At 36.6% G+C, this 15,842-nt stretch overlaps 1 protein-coding gene across 1 annotated transcript in view; it reads right to left on the bottom strand.

Moving 5' to 3' along the window:
* The window catches only part of LOC150021354 (ephrin type-A receptor 6), a 917,557-nt gene that overhangs the window by 163,841 nt on the left and 737,874 nt on the right, over positions 1 to 15,842 (bottom strand). Inside the window, exon 13 of the mRNA XM_090276016.1 lies at positions 2,957 to 3,018. Coding sequence (XP_090132142.1) covers positions 2,957 to 3,018 — 62 coding nt within the window. The remainder of the gene's footprint in view (positions 1 to 2,956; positions 3,019 to 15,842) is intronic.

Genomic DNA, 15,842 nt, shown 5'->3' with positions numbered 1-15,842 from the left:
TCCAATCCTCATGGATGACTTGAGGGTTCAAGACTCCAGTGGAGGAAGTAACTGCAGATGTGGAGGAATTAACAAAGGAACTAGAATTAGAAGTGGAGCCTGAAGATGTGACTGAATTGCTGTACTCTCATGATAAAACTTTAAGGGATGAGGAGCTGCTTCTTATGCATGAGCAAAAAAAGTGGCTTCTTAAGATGGAATCTTCTTCTGGTGAAGATGCTGTGAAGATTGCTGAAATCGTCGTCGTCGGCAGCCGTCTGTCTCGAGAGACGATGGTGTAGCTTCTTAAGAGTCTATCTGCACCGCCGAGAATGGTTGTGCAGTCCGACTCGGGAGTGACACGGTATCTGTCTCCTCCCGTGTTGAATCGACATCTTGCGATGACGTTGGAGTGTCCTCTCCAGTGAAGCTGAAGCTACAGAGCCTGGGCAGGGTGATATGGAGGGTCTGCTGTTGCCCATGCAGCAGACCCCCCCTCTCTTCGCAGCTGAAGGGTTCAAGGGAAAGACGGAGTCAATACAGCTTGGCTTCAGGTGCGCCGCAGGAGTTGCCGGTGTTGACTACAATGTCAAACCGCCTTAGGGACTCTGCCTCCGGATTTTCTGTCGGGGTTTACTCCCTTAGCCTTTCCCTTGAAGAGGTATGCTGCAAGGCAGCGGAGGTTTTTTGGAGTCAGAGTTTTCCTTCTCTGATGTGCCCTGACTGGAAGATCGAACCAGCGACACTTAGCTCGCAGGCCGACGCTCAATCCACTGAGCCAAACCAGCCAGGGAAATTGTTGAAATAACAACAAAGAATTTAGAATATTACATAGACTTAGCTGATAAAGCAGCAGCAGGATTTGAGAGGACTGACTTCAGTTTTTAAAGAAATTCTACTGTGGGTAAAATGCTTTCTAACAGCATCACATACTACAAAAAATGTTCGTGAAAGGAAGAGTCAATTGATGTGGCAAACTTCATTGTTGTCTTATTTTAAGAAATTGCCACAGCCACCCCAGCGTTCAGAAACTACCCTGCTGACCAGTTAGCAGCCATCAACATTGAGCCAAGACCCTCCACCAGCAAAAAGGTTATGGTGCTGAAGGCTCAGATGATGGTTAGCAATTTTTTAGCAATATTTTAAAATTAAGAAATGTAAATTGTTTTTGAAAACATAATGATGTTGCACACATAATAGACTATAGTATTGTGTGAACATTAATATACACATGGAAATAAAAAAAAATGTGTGATTTGCCTTATTGTGATATTTGATTTATTTTGATGGTCTGGAACTGAATCTACAATGTTACCAAGGTATGCATGTATATAGAGAAATAATTTTTGTATATACCAAACTTATAAGAAAAAGTCACTTAAAAAGTATTTTAACATTTTTTGTTCTAGAACAAATCTTTGCTAGACCTTTATTCTTTTTCATTTTGCTTTCTGAATAGTCAGCCAAATAAACTTAAGAGGACAAACTTGATTTAACCAGTTTTCTGATATCAATCTGAGTCATTATTGATAAATATACATCAATTGAAGGGTTCAGCATTATAGATAAAGGATAAAATATACTAAATAGCTAAGTGTGATAAAGCAAAATAAATGGCTATGTGAAGCAACAGAGTTTCATTTAAACTTGTTCTTTATAACATCATTTGAAATACATCTTTATTAACATAGCATGTAAATTTGTAAGAGAAAGCAATTACTGTATTTTTTGCTCCAAAAGTGGGGGGAAATGTCTGTGCATCTTATGGAGCAAATATTGCATCACAGACCATGATGTGTATTACCTGACCTGTCAGCGGTGGCGACAGTGGTTAGAAGAGGAAGCAGTGAGCCCATGTGAAACCCCTGGGGACACTTAAATGCCCCACTTTACTACTGAATCTCTGTGTCTGGTCAGTTGCCTTCAGCCTCTACCCATCACCTGGGACCTGGGAGAGTGCAGAGAGCCTCCTGACACTGCCAGTTACAGCCACTGACCTGTCGAATCAGCTGAGGCTAATAATAGGTATTAGGCACAGTGCCAATTGCCAATTGTCTTTGACACTGGTGGGGTCGGTGTCAGTAGAACCACCTCCAATCACCAATCACTGTGTCTTACGCTCTTCCAATCACGAGAGGCAGATGGGTGGAGCTGAAGTAACATGTTCTCAGCTGGCTATTTGCTCCCTTAGATGCTACAGCTGTCTTGTCTACCTCCACACTGTTTCCAGTGCACACCAGATTTCTGTGTGAGGAGGCCAGCAGTAACTGGGTGAGCTGCCATAAATGCTGGTTTGTAGTATATAAAGGGAGTTATGATGGGGTCACAATTCTAGTGGTAACACAGGCACCGATGGGATTAAGGAGTATCACTAGTTGTAACAGGCACTAGAGGTAGTCCACCAGAACCTGTAAGTAGGATAGTGATACTCTCAGTGACTGTTACAACTAGTGATACCTCTTAACTCCCTCAATGCCTGTTATGAAAGACCCCCATAAGTTCTGACACTAGCGATGATGAGTTCTTGGGGTTCCCAGAAAACTAGAAGAGTACTTGAACCTTAAAATCTCTCCTCATTTGTTAATGACAGTGATGATAGTTCTTAATACCGCTGTTGACAGCTGTTCATTTTACATGGTTGAAATATTATTCTGTTATATTTTATTAAATATTTTAGTACACCATTTGGTTCAGAATATTTTTTTTCTTGTTTTTCTCCTCTAAACCTAGGCATGTCTTATGGTCAGGTGTGTCTTATAGTGTGAAAAATATGGTATATTATTATGTGTATATGCGCCATTCTTAGTAACACTCTAATATATCACAGTATCAGAGAAATGCACACTGGAGAAAATGTTGCTATTATTCATTTAAAAAATTCCTGAATCACATTATGCACAAATTAATTTATGATAAATGATTTAAATCTAGAACTCAAAGTAGCTTATTTAAATGCCATCAGAAAGAAACACCTCACCCGCAAAAAGGAGTCTAGGGATCCATTCTCCATATATTCCACCACAATCATTACTGGTCGGCCTGCAAAGAGAGCAATGGAATACACAGAATTAGAGCAATTTAAGAACTGTGTACTGCAGTTAGAGACTTCCAGCTGTGGCAGCTAAATTATTTGTATTTTATTAATAGAAATTTCATTTTCTAACATGGTTCTATAAAAGTACTCATTATACACAGGCATCTTGCCATTTCTTTATCTCATTTCTTTTGAGTTCATAAAAAGAACATGAATTATAATATGAATTACAAAGGAATTAAACACTTCTTTTTTTAAAGCGCTGTGAGCACTTGTTTGTTTAAATTATATTCTTTTGTCCTGAGCTATTCCTTATAAGATCATCAACAAGCTAAAGTCAGGGTTTTAACAATTATGACTTCTCCTAGTGTTGCAGTAGTTATGGCTGAACTACATTAGACTGAACATTTCTGAAATATTCCTAAGGCAAAGCAGAAAAAGAGAAATTCATAAATACTTCTTAAGAAATCATAAACCATCAGTTATACTTGGCTTTTAAGGGCTTTTAAGTAGAAAAATGTCAGTAGGTTGATGAATGCTACAAAGTTGGTGGGATTTGTAATAATTCTTGATCATCTCTTTATTGGACATAGATTAGATCAACAGAACAATGATGACAGTGCATGAAAAATAAGTAACTCTGATTTCATAGTCTAGTGCAGAAGCTAAAATCAGAAACTAAACATCATTTCTTTTTTATCATAAGTATTTGCAATTGTTACAGTTCCTAATATACCTATTAGGTAGAATATTTGACATAAATAACTTTGATTTGTTTCCAAGAAAATAATCTATTTGTTCTGCCCAATTTCCCAAGTTTAAAAGATAAACTCATTTCAGATGAAGGGAAAATGTTATTTACCTGAAATAAACATGCATCTATGACATGTTTACTTTTCACATCTTTATTTATTGCTTCTCATTGGCATTTTTAGCAATTTAATCTGTACTGTGCAAAGAGTTTTTCCTCATGAGTACAAAGACAATCTAAGAAGAAATTATGTGTATCAGTTCTGGAAATATTAGGTCTCATGTTGTAATTCATGTCCCTTTTATGAACTCAAAACTTTGTGGATTATAAAGGGTAATGGTAACAAATTGGTAAATGTCTTCAAATGCTAAATTTTTACAGTTGAATATATATCTTAAAGGTTAAATGCTAAAGGTTAAATGTAGCAATAAGTTCCCAATTTATCATGCATAGAATTAAAACCTAAAGAAAAACATTCATTTTGTTGAATTTCTATGTTCCTTAAAGCTATTAATTTCACCCAAATACAGATAAAGAACTCCTTCAGAAAATATTGAGGTCAAATGATCTGTCAGCACTATTGTAGGCAGTGACCTAGAAGATTAGGTTTCAAATCTGAAAGTTTGTTATGAAATCTTTTATTTGGCCATTGGTATCAAAGAGCTTAGAGACAGGAGCCTGATGTAAACACTTGGTGAGCAAGGTAGGGAAAAAGAAAAGTTCATCTTAATACTTAAATATAAACATTCAGAGACCAATATTCCAGTTTGAAGTATAATGAATTATGGATGTTAAGAGAAAATGTTGGGTTACTACAATGACTGCTTGAGCTCTTCATCCACAATCAAAACTTTTCAATCTATCTTGACCATTGTGCTAGAGAAACATATTTAGTTTCTAAAAATATATTTAAAAATATTTATCCTCTCCATAAGAATGTCAGTCTTATTAGAATAAAAAAATCTTGCAATCACTTCACTTATAGTGATACATACTATTATTATCCCTATTACACATATATGAAGATTGAGGGATAGAAAATTAAACCACTTGCCTAAAGTCAAACAGCTGGTAAGTGGTAGTGTCAGGCAGTCTGTCTCAGAACTTAAAACTCTTAATCTATATTCCATGTGCTTCACAGACACTACTTATAGATCAAAGCTGTAAGGCTCTGTTAGTCAATCCTTATCTCTCCTAATGAGCCTCATCATTTCCCTATCCATCAGTTGTCATTATATGCTTTTTCATTCCTGATTCCTTCTGCCTTTCCCCTGCCAGGATTACCTCCCAACTTGCTTCTCTCCCTAATAATCTCACCTCATAACACCCCAGAATGTATACATTGCACCTGTTCCTTGAGAATCTCCCACAGTGATATTTTCTATTGTTGCATTCTCATCACATCTTTGTATTCACTATGAAATGTGCGTAGTTTTATAGTAGGTTGTTTTTCTTTATCTTCCCATTGATGCTTTGTATCCCTATTCACGGGGTGTCTCAAGGCCATCTTCCATAACACTGAGTAGAGCAGGTGCTTCAAAGAAACAAGTTTATTTTTCTCATCAATTTCACAATTCCTAAGAAAGTAACCCTGGAGTATTTCAGAAGATCCTGATCTACATGAATACAAAGTACTTTGAAATTAGTTCTATCTATAGTTCCTTCGGAGATACTTCATGCAATTCTAAAATTAATCAGTGACAAGTTTAATCTTCTCATTAAAGATAATAAAGGATCAAATGAAGACTCCCTAGGTTTCTTGTGAATTAGAAGTTTCACACCTGAAATCTGCATGTTTTGTATTTTGTCCAGTAGCATCTATTGAGAGCAGCTGTTAATTAAACTGAGATTTTATTTTATTTTTTAGAATACTGCTGGCATCTAACTTATAATTTGTTTCCCTGTGGTTTTCCATAGGGAAGTTAGTTACAGTATAAAGATTAAAAGCAACTTTACAGTTCATGATTACATTTTATAATCAAGAAAAGAGATAAGTATAAGTAAAATGAAGAAATGTAGCATAGTATTCTTTAAATACCTGATTAGGTGAGAGAAGTTATTGGTAATAGTGCTTTTTGTCTTATTTTTTAATAAGTAAAAGTTATATAGTTTATTATATATTATTGCGCTTGGAAAATGTATTTGGAAGTAATTAATTCTGTTTTTTACATTTTAAAAATATTTTGCTTTATTTCCTTTTTTACAATTTTATCCACTCACTTGAAGATCTTCATCACATTGTACTGAATTCAATGGACAAACTCCAGGACTCTTGAGTTAGTCAAGTCTCAAAATTCACAGATCTTTTTTAGAAGTCTCATCAGTTTGATTTAAGAGATCTTCAAAATCACACACAAAAAGTGACTTCCTTTTTTTCCCCTAAATACCCCAGAAATGATTATAGATATTTTAATTTATTTCTTGAGTGTATTTTTATTTTATTTTTCCATGACCATAAATCAAGATCTTGTAAGAAATCACGTGTTTATACTTTGAACACAGTAAATCATAAGATCCAATGTCATTTATTTTCTGTTGTAGAGAACAATTATTTTCTTTAATTAGAACTTTTATGAAATATTGATTAATAAATCTTTCTCAAATAGGCAGCTTTCAATACTTAAGATGGTTTAATATAGGTGGTATTAAGAAACCATATGATGATAAGACTATACTTTTCTTGTGCTGTTGTTAAAGAAAACCAGAGAAAGGTATTTTTTAAATCTTGGGAAAATATTTTCTGAGAAATATTATTAAGCAAAATTATCTTTTGCTTTGGCAATGATTGTGAAAGAAGGGGATTATAGAGATTTAACATTTTCATATAGGTAACGAGTTTGTGCTGGATGTATTGAAGTATTTTATATCAGTATGACAGTTTCTAACAAACAAAAGCCCTGGACTAGATGGCCTCATAGGTGAATTTTACCAAACATTTTGAGAACTAACACCTCTTCTCCTCAAACTATTTCATAAAATCAAGAGGAGGAAAAGTTCCCAAACTCATTTTACAAGGGCAGCGTTACTCTAATTTCAAAACCAGATAAAGACACTACAAAGAAAAAAAATTATAGGTCAGTATCTCTGATGAACAAAAATGCTAGAAGCCTCAACAAAATATTAACTGAATACAGCAATGCATCAAAAATATCATACACTATGACCAAGTAGAATTTACTCTGGGAATGCATGGTTGGTACAACATTTGTAAATCAATAACTATGATTCCCCACATAAACAAAATGAAGTATAAACATCACATGATTATATCCATAAACACAGAAAAAGCATATGATAAAATCTAGCACCCATTTATGATAAAAACTCTCAGCAAAGTGGAATAGAGAAAACATATCTAAACATAATAAAAGCCATATATGACAAACCCACTGCCAGCATCATACTCAATGAGCAAAAATTACAAGATCGGAACAAGACAGGGATGTCTGCTTTCACCTCTCTTACTGAACATGGCACTGGAAGTCCTGGCCACAGCAATCAGGCAAGAAGAATAAATAAAAGGCATCCAAATTGGAAAGGAAGGAGTAAAATAGTCTTTATTTGAAGATGACATGACACTGTACATAGAGAACCCCAAAGATTCCACCAAGAAACCACTAGAACTGATAAATGAATTCAGCAAAGTAGCAGGATACAAAATTAATATCCAGAAATCAGTTGCATTTTTATATGCTAATAATGAACTAACAAAAAGGGAAATTAAGAAATTCACAATTACTTCACAAAGAATAAAATACTGAGGGATAAAGTTAACCAAGGATGTAAAAGACCTATAGTTGGAAAATTATAAGACACTGAAGAAAGAAATTGAAGAAGACACAAATAAGTAGAAGCACGTACTGTGTTCATGGATAGGAAGAATTAACCTCATTAAAATGTCCATACTACCCAAAGCAATCTATAGATTCAACACAATATCTATCAAGATTCCAAAGTCATATTTCACAGAACTACAGCAAATACTTCAAAAATTTATATGGAAAACAATGGCCCCATGTAGTAACAGCAACCCTGAGAAAGGAGAACAAATATGGAGGAATCACACTACATAATATCAAATTTTACTATACAGCCATAGTAATCAAAACAGCATGGTACTGGTATACAAACAGACACATAGATCAATGGAACAGAATAGAGAGCCCAGAAATAAACCCACACCTTTATAGTTAATTAATATTTGACAGAGGAAGAAAGCACATACAATGGGCTAAAGATATTTTATTCAATAAATGGTGTTGGGAAAACTGGACAGATACATGCAGAAAAATAAACCTAGACCACCTTCTTAATCACACACAAGAATAAAGTCAAAATTGATCAAAGACTTATATGTTAGACTAAAGGAAACCATAAAGATCATAGAAGAAAACAAGCAAAATCAGAGACATTACTCATATTAATATTTTATTGGATAGATCTCTCCATGCAAGGGAAACAAACAGAAAAAATAATCAAATGGGACTACATAAAACTAAGTTTTTGCACAGCCAAGGAAATCATCAACAAAATAAAAAGACAGCCCAAAGAATGGGAGAACATATTCACTGATACATCTGACAAGGGGCCAATACCCGAAATTTATAAAGAACTTAAAAAACTCAACAACAAAAAACCAAACAATCCAATTAAAATATGGGCAAAGGACCCAAATGGACACTTATTCAGAGGAGATGCAGATGGCTAATAAACATATGAAAAGATGCTCAATGTCACTAGTCATCACAGTAATACAAATTAAAACCACAAAGAAATATCACCTCACACCTGTCAGAATGGCTGTCATCAATAAATCAACAAATGGTTGGTGAGGATACGGAGAAAGGAGAACCCTTCTGCACTGATGGTGGGAATGCAGACTAGTGCAGATACTCTGAAAAGAAGTATGGGAATGCCTCAAAAAATTAAAAAGGGATTTTCCTTTTGAGGAGCCCAAAACACTAATGTGAAAGAACATAAGAGATCCAAGATGGTGGAGGAGTAAGTGGAAGCTACACTAGCCTCTATGAAAATTTCGGATATCCCACATAGCAATATTTTCACCAATATATCTTCTAGGGCAAGGGAAATAAAGGAAAGAATAAAAAAATGGGACTACATCAAACTAAAGAGTTTCTGTTCAGCAAAAAAAACCCCAAAAAACAAACAAACAAAAAACAAAACAAAACAGCAAGATGAAAAGAGAACCAACTGTATGGGAAAACATATTTGCCAATGATACCTTAGACAAGGGTTTGATCTCCAAAACATATAAAGAACTTATATGACTCAACACCAAGAAGACCAACAATCCAATTAAAAAATGGGCAAAGGACCTGAAAAAAACACTTCCCCAAAGAGGACATTCAGAGGGTCCATAGGCATATGAAAGAATGTTCAACATCACTAGCCATCAGAGATGCAAATAAAAGCCACAATGAGATACCTCCTCACATTGGTCAGAATGGCCATCATCAACAAATCAATAAACAACAAGTGGTGTTGAGGATGTGGAGAAAAGGGAACCATAGTACAGTGTTGGTGGGAATTCAGACTGGTGCAGCCACTATGGAAAATACTATGGAATTTCCTTAAAAAACTAAAAATGGAACTGCCTTTTGATCCAGCGATTTCCACTGCTAAGATTATACCCGAAGAAGCCTGAAACACCAATTCGAAAGAACCTATACATCCTAAAATGGAGGTGTAGACAGACATGCTGCATCTCCCTCCACAACTAAGAAGAAATACAACTATCTCAAAACTAGAAACAACCAGAAGTTCCAGAAAATCAAGCTGCACGGAAGCCCAACAAACAAAGGTATAAAGAAGAAATACTCATCCAGACAGGTAGGAGGTGCGGAGCAAGGGTGGAAAGGACATTGTGTGGTGGCGGCAGCAGTGGAAGCAGTGGCAGGCCAGCAGAAAGCACAGTCAGATGTTTAAAAAAGTCAGAAGGAACACATGGGGAACGTTCCCAGGTCCTCTCTGGACCTTGTAGCTCAAGGTCCCAGCACCAGGGAAAATCAAGCCTCATTGCTTCTGACTGTACAGACCAGTGGGGGTTGGGGTAGAGGCAGAAACTGCCAGTCTCAGAAGAGTCCACTTATTTAAAGGTCCCCCAAGGTCCTAGAACATCTGCAGACCCATCCACTCTGGGAACAATGGCCAGGGTAGTAGCTGGAGGGGTGCCATTCCGGTGCAGAAGTGGGAGAGGTGCCTGGAAAAAGGGTGAATTCTGAGTGCACAGAATTGTTCCCTCTTGGACCCTGCCCCCACATACAGAGCCACAACGTGGTGAAACAGGTCACCCTTACTGATGAATCCCTAAGGCTCCACCCCTTACAACCTGACAGGAGCGACAGCTTTACCTGGGATGCAGAGGCAAACAAACACAGGAGCCTGTCAGAATGAGGAGACACAGAAGTATGGCCCAAAAGGGGAACAAATCAAGGTTCCAGTGGGAGAACTAAGCAACGAGGTGATAGTCAACCTAACAAATGAGGAGATAGACAACTTAACAGATGCAGAATTCAAAACACTGGTGATAAAGATGCTCACAGGTTTGACAGATATGCTTGAGTATGGCAAACACATAAGAGAAGAAGGCTATGTTAAGTGAAACAAAGGAAAATCCTCACAAAACCAATAGTGAAGGGAAGGAACCGTGGTTCAAATCAATGATTTGGAACATAAGGATGAAAAAAACGGTCAACCAGTGCAGAATGAGGAAGCAAGAATTGAAAAAATGAGGAAAACTTTCCAAATTTTGTGAAGGAGATGGACATACAGGTCCGGGAAGCACAGTGGGTCCTGGGCAAGCTGGACCCAGAGGAGACCACCCCAGGATGCATCATGACTGAGATGCCAAAGGTGAAAGATAAAGAGAGAGTCCTGGGGGCAGCAAGAGAGGGGCAGAGAGTTGCCTATAGGACTATCAGCTGATTTCTCAGAGGACACTTTGCAGGCAGGAAGGGACTGGCAAGCAATATTCAATGTGATGAAAAGCAACCTGCAACCAAGATTACTCTATCCAGCAAAAGTGTTATTTGGAATGGAAGGGCAGATGAAGTGCTTCCCAGACAAGGTGAAGCTAAAGGAGTTCATCATCAGCAAGCCATTATTATATGAAATGTCAAAGGGACTTACTTAAGAAAAAGAAGATCAAAACTATGAACACTAAAATGACAACAAACTCTGAACTATCAACAACTGAATCTAAAAAATAAAAACGAATTCCAACTAAGCAATCCAGAATGGGAACAGAATCATAGGTATGGGGATCATTTAGGAGGTTATCAGCTGGGAGAGGGGCGGGGGAGAAATGGGGAAATGGTGCAGGGATTAAGAAGCATAATTGGTTGGTACAAAATAGACAAGGGCATGTTAAGAATAATATAGGAAAGGGTGAAGACAAAGAACTTATATGCACGACCCATGGACATGAACTAAGGGGGGTGGGATTGCTGGAGGGAAGGAGGGTACTGAGCAGAGGGGAGCAAGGGGGAGAAAATTGGAACTACTGTAACAACATAATCAATAAAATATACTTAAAAAAAAAAGAACCTATGCATCCCTATGTTCACAGCAGTGCTATTTACAATTGCCAAGTGCTGGAAAAAGCCTAAGAGCCCATCTGCTGATGACTGGATTAAAAAACTGTACATTTACGCAATGGAGTACTGTGTAGTGGAAAGAAAGAAGGAACACCTTCCATTTGTGGCAACATGGATGGAACTTTGGACAATTATGTTTAGCAAAATAAGCCAGGCAGCAAAAGACAAATACCATATGATATCACCTCATACAGGAAACTAATGAAAAACACAAACAAAAGAGCAGAATAGAACCAGAGGCATATAAACAAGGATCAGACTGACAGTGACCAGGAGGATGGTGGGAGGGGGAAAAGAGGGGTAAGAAAAGGAAGAGTCTAGTTAAAGAACTATTATAAATGCCCATCGACATGGACAACAGGGTGGGCATTGACTGTGGAGGAGGGGGGTAGGGGAGAAAGCCATTGTAATAGAAAAACAATAAATGATTTAAAAATTTAAAAAAGTACAATGAAAATAAAATATAAAAAGCATATCAGAGAATTCTCATGACTTGAAAAACTATATAATGTCTAAGTTCAAAACCAAATTAAATTGTATGTGAAACAATTTATATGTTCTTCCTATGAAAACTGTTTGTGTAGATAATTTAATAATAGATTCTCTATGTAAATCAGGACAGATATAATAATAACTGACTTTAAAAAATAAGTTCTTCAATGTGCTAGGCACTGTTCTAGGGGTTTTACATGTGTTAATTCATTTAGTCCTCACATCAACCCATGTGGTGAGTATAATTATCAGTTCAATTGAACAGATAAAATTACCAATGTACTGAGAATTCAAGCAACATGTCCAGACACACAGTGAACAATTGGCAGAGTTAGGGCTTGAAGCCAGGTGATCTGGTTTGAATGTTAGTTCTTGGCCATCTTGTTATTTCCCCAAATAATACTTGGCTCTATTGGTAATCTGGAGAACATAAAGTATTACCCTAAATCTCAATGCCTCATTTTAGGAACACATCCTGCAAAGGCATTATGGACTGGGCACTATATTGTGCCCAAATATGTTTTCTCCTTGAGATGTTCTAGGATTTTAAAGCCTCAAAAAGCCCTATAGTATTCTACAGAAACCGGAAGTATGTGCTAAGAACATCTGCTGAGAAAAACCTTTAGATTTTGCTTTCCCCATCTTCCAACATCGGTTTATGATAATGATTTTAAGGTTCCTTTACAAATCAATTTATTTTAAATTATCCTTAATATTCATATATAAGGATTAAAAGGACTGAACTTAACCAGTTGAAATTTCAGTTTTAAAAGGCCTACATGAGTACAGTTAGAAGTAACATTTGATATGTTTCTGCAAAACCTCTCGAAAAGGCATTGGGAAAACTATTAACATATCCTGAATGTTTTAGAAAAGAGTTCTGAAGCTTTTGGGAGGAAGTAAAAATACTGTATTTTCCAGAAGTGCTTCTAATGTTCTGCTTTACTTCTGGTTTCAAAAGAGACTTATGGTTACAGAAATGATCAACTATTCAGCTTTTAGGTCTTTTGTATCATTCACTAATCAAAGGAAAATTAAAAAATAAAAAACTGTAGACAAGATATAGTTAATATATATTAACTACACAGGTTATTTATGGCAAGACTTTAATTCTAGTGGAGAAAATATTTGTTAAATGAATCATCGATTCGGCAGCCGTCCGTCTCGAGAGACGATGGTGTAGCTTCTTAAGAGTCTATCTGCACCGCCAAGAATGGCTGTGCAGTCCGACTCGGGAGTGACACGGTATCTGTCTCCTCCCGTGTTGAATCGACATCTTGCGATGACGCTGGAGTGTCCTCTCCAGTGAAGCTGAAGCTACAGAGCCTGGGCAGGGTGATATGGAGGGTCTGCTGTTGCCCATGCAGCAGACCCCCCCCTCTCTTCGCAGCTGAAGGGTCCAAGGGAAAGACGGAGTCAATACAGCTTGGTTTCAGGTGCGCCGCAGGAGTTGCCAGTGTTGACTACAACGTCAAACCGCCTTAGGGACTCTGGCTCCGGATTTTCTGTCGGGGTTTACTCCCTTAGCCTTTCCCCTGAAGAGGTATGCCGCAAGGCAGCGGAGGTTTTTTGGAGTCAGAGTTTTCCTTCTCTGTAAATGAATCATACACATGATATAAATTAAGCTACTGACTACTTTCCTTTATTTCCTTCCACACAAAAAATTACTTTTTAGTCTTTTCTGCAACTCTTGTAACAAGTTTAATTTTTACTTTTAAATTCAATTTTGCCAAATACACTCTCTGTCTGACCTCTGTGAACAGAACCATGAAAAGCCAAGATTGTGCCACAGGGCAACTTCCATTGTGCTTTTTCTAATAAGGTAAAAGAACAATCGCTGAAAGGAGATGCGATTTTAACGGGGCTGGTCTATCCCCACCTTACTCATTTTCCATGCATGTATGCTACCCTGTGGGAAAAATGTGGCTCCACCAAGAGAAGGAGGCATTTCAGCAGCTCAGTTTCTTGTCCTGTTTCCAATTAAAGCAAAAACACACCCACACAAGAATCCCCACCAACACAAAGATTAAACACTGACTCACATGGATACTCAGTTAATTTAGAAAGCTGTGTAAATTTTTTTGGAATATTTCTTTTGCAGATTAAAAGTCTTGGGTGAATCTTTTGAAAGTGTTGATAGTTCCTTTGAATAAGACCAAAATAGATGGCACAATTTGTAATAACAAAGCAAGATCTCTAGGGAATAGATATGGTCTCAACTGAGAACTTAAGCAATGTATATATAAAATCCAGATGTTTAAGATGCAAGCTTATTCAAATGATAGTATAAAAGAAGCACTCCTGCTAGTAAAAAGGCATAGCTAAGGTCAAAGGCTAAAACTATTTAAAGAATCTGAAAATAGAGAAGTAAAAAGAACTAGAAAAAATTAGGAGATTACTCAAAGGCTCTTTTAAGATTTTTCATGTCTTTCTGGCAGTGAAAAGAAATTCTCTTTGTAAATGTTAAAGACTTTGATATCAAATGCATCCTGCAGCTCTGTATTTTTTTAAATGCCCTGCCAAGGTGATGCTCACTATATCAGTTAAATATAACTTTATATACAGAACATTGACTTTTTAAGAACATGAGATTCTTCATTTATAGGTTTCAGGGTTCCAGAAACCTTCTGAAATTATATGCAAACATTTAGAAAACAGTCATATGGGAATAAGATAAAAGAAGCATTTATGCTAGTAAGAAGGTATAGCTAAGGCCAAAGGCTAAAACTGCTTCAAGAATATGATAATAGAGAAATAAAAAGAACTAATAAAATTGGAAGATTATGCAAAGACTTAAAAAATATTTTTCATGTCTTTTTTATATCCATTTTCTTGAGGGAAAAGAGTCTATGTTATTTTTGACTAAGAAAGTATAATTCATAAGGAATCTGAGTTCATGACCTGTACCCCAACATCATGACCATCTGTTCATAGGAATTCTTAAACTCATAAAACTCTGCCATAGATTACAGTTTTTATAAACTGAATGTTATTTGAAGGTTCGAATTACACCTTCAATTTTGTAAATACTTCCCTCCTGAGTTTTCTTATTCCAACTTGTATCTTCAAGTTGTCTTAAGTTTTAAATAATTTTCTAACCCTCTGTGTATTTCTCCTCAAGTCAGTCAAAGAACCAAAGGATGATGCAAATGCTTTTTGGAACTCACTGTCTTTAAATGAGAGAGAAAGCAGACTGAGTGCAACCTGGCTTGACATTAGCTAGCTAGCTCCTCTTGTGCTGGTTTTAGAAGCTATCAATACATTCCCAAATGTGTTCTTAGTCTAACCCATAACTAACAGTGTTAAAAATATTTTAAAAGGGTTGCTTATGGGTGTATGGCTAAATACACTCACTCATGTCACCTTCCTTGTGCTTTTGTGGCTGAGTGTGTTCTCTTTGTCATTTTATCAGTGACCCTGTCATCTTTATGCCTCTCCTGAGTCCTGAAATAGAATAATCTAGTTCTTCTGCCCAGTCCTGCCCCAGAGTCCCCAATCTAGTTTCCTAATCATTGCAGTTCTCCAGTTTCCTTCCAAAGCCTGCAGCTGCACAAACTTTTGGAAAGGAGAGTTCTCTGTGGAAGAACTGCGCCAAGGAGTATACAGTGACCTGTTGGGGCTTGAAATTACACAGATGATAAGGAATAAAGAAACCAGGAGTTAGAAATCCAGATGAAGCTTTTCATTTTTACCACAGTTAACATTTTGAATCATTTATTAAGGATCATCCTTTGCAAATTTAATCCAGTTTTCCTATTTCTTTATAGTTTGTGTTTGGTTTAAGGAGGTACATGCAAACACTCATTCACATGGGTACACATCATTCAGGATGATTGGCAACATTCTCAACTGTAGAAATGTATAAAATATACACTTTCCAATTAAAGAAAAATTTCCCCCCGGAATATTTTACTAAAAAGTAAAGCACTGTCTCTTATCTTTTATGTATATTTCTTACAACAATGTTTTG

Source organism: Furipterus horrens, unplaced genomic scaffold (assembly GCF_987537825.1).
Source record: "Furipterus horrens unplaced genomic scaffold, mFurHor1.1.pri manual_scaffold_1, whole genome shotgun sequence".
In the NCBI taxonomy this organism is placed as follows: Eukaryota; Metazoa; Chordata; class Mammalia; order Chiroptera; family Furipteridae; genus Furipterus; species Furipterus horrens.
The sequence above is the reverse complement of the archived record's forward strand: the minus strand, read 5'-3'. Positions and strand labels throughout refer to the sequence as shown.